Source organism: Chiloscyllium punctatum, chromosome 32 (genome assembly GCF_047496795.1).
Source record: "Chiloscyllium punctatum isolate Juve2018m chromosome 32, sChiPun1.3, whole genome shotgun sequence".
NCBI classification, from domain to species: domain Eukaryota; kingdom Metazoa; phylum Chordata; class Chondrichthyes; order Orectolobiformes; family Hemiscylliidae; genus Chiloscyllium; species Chiloscyllium punctatum.
Window position 1 is genome coordinate 64,908,118 of NC_092770.1, and position 6,000 is coordinate 64,914,117.

Genomic DNA, 6,000 nt, shown 5'->3' on the forward strand with positions numbered 1-6,000 from the left:
AAACATTTGGTGACGTAACCTCAACTGCTTCACTGGGCAGGGAATTCCACAGATTCACAACCCTCTGGGTGAAGAGGTTCCTCCTCAACTCAGTCCCAAAATCTGCTCTCCCCTTATTTTGAGGCTATGCCCCCTCGTTCTAGTTAATTCCAGTGAAGAGCATGTAACTCTGCAATTGTGATTTTGAAAATTGGGTAGCCATATTTCTAAACAGTTTTGATTTGTGCGGATATATAACATCATGTTGGATGTGGCTATATAGTAACTAGCAAAAGATTGAGCATGTGACTGGGGATGAAAGTAGCAATGTTTTGCTGTAGTTGTACAGCGCATGAGTGAGATTGTGTTTGGAGTGCAATATACAGGTCTGGTCGTCTTATTAAGAAAGAACATATTTGCATGAGAAACAGTTTGGAGAGTGTTCATTCAACTGATTCCTGGGATAGTGAGGTGGTTATCTTATGAGGAAAGTTTTGACAAGTTGAGCCAATGTGTCCATTGGGTTGCTGAAGAATGAGAACCTGAGATGCTGAGGGGATTTGGTGGAGTGGAGTGGATGCTGAGGGGATGTTGGTCCTTGTGGGAGAGACTGGTATTGGGAGCACCGTTTAAAACCGTCTAAAACAATGAGGAGCAACTCTTTTATTTTCTCCAATATGCCTGACTTTGTGGAACTCTCTTCCCCATAGATGCAGGGTCATTGAATATTTTTAAGGTAGAGAAAGATTTTTGACTGACCAAGAGTTAGAGGGTATTGGAGGTATGCAGGGACATGAAATCAAAGTGACATTCAGGTCCACCATGATCTTATTACATGGCAGAGCAGACCTGGGGGATGTAATAGCCTTGTTCTGCTCCGAATTCATAGGTTTGTATGGGATATGACTGGAGCTGCTGGCTGCTGAGGTTATTGGCATTCTGTAGACCCTGAGCTGGTGTCCTATCTGTGCCCCATGTGATGCTCTTAGATCCAGTGGGTTGGGGCTTTCCTTTTCCTTCCCTAGTGGTTCCAACTCTTGAGGTGGGGGCATAGTACCATGAGGATGCTTTGCCCAATTATAGGTGTAAATCATAACCATCAATCTTAGCTGGCTGGTTGACCTCAGGAAGCATTAAGGCTGGACCCGGTCATTTACTCTCCTGCATGAATTTCACACAACAGTAATTATAACACCCGACAGGTACTGAGAGCAAGTAGTGACGGCTTAGCTGAGATCAGCTAACAAGTCTGGGAGTTTGAATCTTTTTGTGGTCTCTGTGGCTTAATGCTCCAACAGAAGTTCTGTCCATTGGGGTGATCGACAGTATTTGTATGAGGAGAGTGATCTCCCTGCCCATGTTCCTGCTCTTAGTTCCCATCCTTCAATCTACTTGAAGTTCAGTCCACATCACTAGACCTGGTCATCTTTAGAATTGGTGTCCCAGCAGCATCAACTGAACAGCAATTTTCTTTCTTAGTTGATTGTACACGCACTTGGGTTGGTGTTTGAGAGTCTTGGTATAATCAAGAACAATCCCAACTCCAGTAAAATTGAGGATCTAGTCATTATTCTGCTTTTAGGGCCTTGCTGTGAGCAAATTAGCTGCTGTGATTCCTGTATTAGTCTGACCCTTCAAAACCAACCTCATTGACTGTGAGATGCTTTGGGTTCTGGGGTTCTTCATATAAGTGGGAGATGTTCTGACTGTAGTTGAACAAAACTGATGCAAGCCAGTCATCCATTTCCGGTGTGATCATCACCAAGTTTGCTCATTTGATCTGTTTCTTGTAAAGAAAGATTATTGCTAGTGCATTACAGAGCACCATGGATAGCTTTGGTCCTTCAGCATAAAGATTAGCATTCCTTTCTCCTTATAATGGGGGAGGATAAACTTTGGTTGGAAAGTGTTGGTGTTGAGGGGAGACCTGCTCAGAATCTCTTGCAGCATCCAAGAGGGAGTCCTACCAGACTTATTAGCATGGGAGGCACACCAGTAATTGCTCAGTCAGGGCAGCCTTCAGGTCTTCCTTGGTTGACTGCTTATCGAGCACCCTCTGTACTGCGGGGGAGCAAAGATTGTATTCACATGTGTTTGCCTTCTGTTGGTCTCTTCTCTCCCCTCTTACTAATGCAGCTTTTAGACGTACTCTCCTATTAAAAACAGGGGCCGGTTGTCCAAGAATTACGCGCGCCTGACAACAGACCGACTTTGCTGTTTCTCCTGACTGTTTTCATTTATTCCTTCTGCATTCTTTAATGGAAAATGTAGGTCTCTGGAAAGGTAAGGTGGCAACTGAAAGTCTGGCATGCCTTGAGTAACACTGAATGATTTGAATGCCCCCTCTTGCATTTGCTTAACATTTCCACTTCATGGAATGAGCTTCAACTCAAAACTCTTCATTTCAGACCAGTCTCCATGTTCTTTTCCATGTACATATAACTTCCCAGCTGGTGTCTATTCCTGCTAACTAACAGCCATCATCCCTTTTCCAGCCCAAAGGACAGATGTATCTGTGTAGCCCCAGTTAGTTGCTACTGCGCATCGCAGTTGATTGACAAAAGGCTCAACAGGACAAGAAGGAATCTAGGCTCTAGTTCCAATCTGACTTTGGTCATTGAGATGGCTCTCAAGGAGTAACGTAGCCATGGTTGGAGGTTCATCCTGGGCTAGAAAAGGACATTCCAAATGTGTCATTTCTCACTTGATAAATGCTGCCATCCTTTCCTAGATCGTGAAACGCACCATGCCATGAATTGCTCACCTTCATTTCCATGATCCCTTCCTACCTTGAGATGTCGTGAATGGTAATTGTAACCCATTGGTGGTAGACGGAGTGAGATAAGTGACTGATTGGTTGAACTGGATGATGCGTGGCAAACCCTTGCACTTTGGATGTGATGTAACATAATGGAGTGCGCCATGAGAACAGCTTCCCATTCGTTCAGATGGTTGAGCTTTGTAAATGCGTATGTTTGCCAGTATTTGCGTTGGTATTTTCGTAAAAGTTAGTAGTTTTGCTCTGCACTGTGCTCACAATTTAATACCTGCTCCTTTATTAAATGTGCTCCTCCTTTTCAGTGACACGGAGGACCATAAACCCCTCAAAGGGAGCCGGACGCCTTCCGATGGGACAGTTAAGAAGGGTGTGAGTGATGACAGCCTGGTTGACTACGGTGAGGGCGGTGAAGGTCAGTTCAATGAAGATGGATCTTTTATTGGACAGTACAGTGGAAAGAAGGAAAAAGAAGCAGTGGAGGGGAATGAGAGCTCCGAAGCCCCGTCCCCCGTCAATGCTATGAACTCCTTTGTCTAACATGGATGGAGAATGTGGGATCCTTCAATGCCCATGCACCAATAAATCGTAGAATTTATCCATTCACACTCATCTTCTGACTTGTCATTACATGCACGTTAAGAAATAAAGGAATGATGAGAAGCTAGTGCCTAAAAGTCCTGAGCGTATAGACGAACGAAAGAAGAGGAAAAACCAAATGTGAGGAATGCAGCTGAGTGGCGGGGGAGTCCGAGTTATTGTCCGCGGATCTCGAACAGAAGTTAATCTCCTGTGTATATAGAGTTGGACTTGGCACATTATTTGTTGGGTTCACTTCTTCGTTTCCTATTGGTTTGCGCTAACATAGTGCATGAGAACAACGTGTATCTCACTGCCACCTAAGATAGATGAGTGTATGCTGTGATGACAGTGGTTTGTATTATATTTGTTCATAAAGTGCACAGTGCAGTGACTGAAAATGAATTTCGTTTTGCCGTCAGTGTTCAATTGGTATTCTAGAGCTCTCCGATGTCAGTGGAACGTTGTCACAAAGATTTTTTTTTTCTTTGAATGTTTAACAACTGTTTGTGTCTTGTTTTGTTTTGCAAAAACAGCAAAAGGAAAAAATGTCAAGGGGCTGATTGTATTGACTCCCAGTGCAAGGTTTGAAGTGGAATGTTTTGGGATAGTAACTGAGCCCCTTGCTTGGACCATAATGTTGTAGTTCCTATTCTTTCAAGGAGAAATAAGAGAGAATATTTTATCCTCTTCATGTATCACCACACTGACTGGCACAAATCACACACTTCTCGATATGAGCACACTAAACCTCTCGACGCCTTACACACACCCTTCTTTTGTAAGTTAAACCTAGCACCATGTTACAGAGATTTTAACACAAGGCCAACGATTTAATACAGTTCCTATTGCTCACATCATGTTAATACTGTTAGGTACAAACTGAACAAAAGGGACTTGACAAATGTGGCCTCTCTCTTTATAACCTAATTTTATTTTGGCTCTGATTTAATTGGACTAACCAGATCTTTGCAGGAAGCTAGTGAAGAAACATCGGGGTTGGGGGGGGGAGAACAAAAAAAGAATTGGGATTACAAGCTCTTGGTTGCAAGAATCTTGTTTGCTTTGCCATTGATTTTTTTTTCATAACTTGCATCAAGTTTAATTGAGCTTTTTATGTTGTTGTAGATATTGTGCTGTATTTTGTAAATATACGTTGTCTTGTCAAGGCCTCAGGCCTCAAGGTTTTTCCAATGTAGCTCGAGTTGTATTGTGTGTACACTGATATATCGCCCCATCAAACTTGCAAAATTGTCTTTGGCTGTTAAGGCATTAAAGATTTAATCCCCTGGATGTTGCTGAAAGGAACCCTGGAGAGAAACCACAGGGTCGCAATAAAACCAAGATTTTTGTTTTCTCTTTCTTTGAACACATTTAGTTTATTAGTTACATCAATATATTTGAGGTGGGTGGGGAGGCGAATGGTTGTTTTCACTGGGTGAGGGCGAATGGAGACTGAAGATCATGTGAGGAAACCTCCAGGAATGCATTCAACCAGATTTGGCAACTATATTTAATGACCAGATGTGATTTTTCTTTCCCCCCCTTTTCCTCACTGTATTTGATTTTGTGGATTGTGAAGCTGCAAGCTTACTGGCTGTGATAGTAAATCTGTTTGCAACTAACCAGGAAGTTTCATTTCCAAACTTCTGGTATGCTCCTCCAGGAGCAATTTACTGTGCGGGGGGGGGGGGGAGGCTATTTGTATAACCTCGTTCGAAATTAACTGCAAGGTGCCTCTTGAGAAATCAATTTTTTGAGTCTTTGGGGGTGGGGGCACATTAATTTTGCTCTCTCTCTCTCTCTCCTCTCTCTCCCTCTTTCCCTCTCTCTCACACACACACACACACGCAATTTGGTTCAGGACCTGAGCCAGAATATAGGCCCTGGGATTTTTTAAAAGAATATTTTCTCAACAGATTCAATGTACTAATGGGTTTGTTGTTACTGGAGCTGGTGGAATCGAGTTAATTTCGAGCGCTGGTGAACTGGGTGTGAGATTTCTTTCTGCATGAGAAAGTGAAGACGTGCAGTCAAATAGAGGGGTCTGCTGCTCTCACTATTCTTCAATGCCGTTAAACGCTTATTGATTTTGTATCAGGAGAAAAGAGACAAATGGGAAAATAAATGTGCTTTAGACTTTACCTGTGTGGCATCTTCTTTAATTTTATTTCTGAGGTGAGTGAGTGTTGAGTAGTTTCTTGGGGTTTGAGAAAATGGCATTTTGCTCACACCCTCCAGATATTCCAAGGCATTTCACTGTCACTGGAACATTTGAGTTTGGAGTATGGTTGATGTTGCTGGTGAGAATTTTGTTTCAATTCTTCCATGAGCCCTAATATCTATCCCTGATTGCCCATGAACAGATTGGCTTGCAGAGGGCAGAGATACCACATTTCTATGCAATATTTTGTAGGTGACAGCTGTTTAGTGGCAGTAAGTGAAAAGCATTATTTTCTAACAATCATCCATCCATATCAGTTCAAAGCTGAAGTTACAACTAAAACCATAACTGAAGTGTTCAAACCTTAATGAGTATTCTATCACTCTGTCCCCTTTTCAAAACTAAATGGTGCTGTCACAATGGCTTCTGAATTTAGAAGGGGTTTCCAGGAACAAAAGCAAACATGAAAAGATATTTTATAAAAACTGGCTTTCTGCATAAA

General features: G+C 42.5%; 1 protein-coding gene across 22 annotated transcripts in view; it reads left to right on the forward strand.

Moving 5' to 3' along the window:
- Positions 1–5,478, forward strand: part of nrcama (neuronal cell adhesion molecule a) — a 406,165-nt gene extending 400,687 nt beyond the window's left edge. For all 22 annotated transcript variants that reach the window (XM_072552544.1, XM_072552543.1, XM_072552546.1 and 19 more), the window contains one exon: positions 3,061–5,478. In XM_072552544.1, the coding sequence (XP_072408645.1) occupies positions 3,061–3,295 (235 nt within the window). In that variant the 3' untranslated portion in view covers positions 3,296–5,478. The remainder of the gene's footprint in view (positions 1–3,060) is intronic.
- Positions 5,479–6,000: the final 522 nt, after the last annotated feature.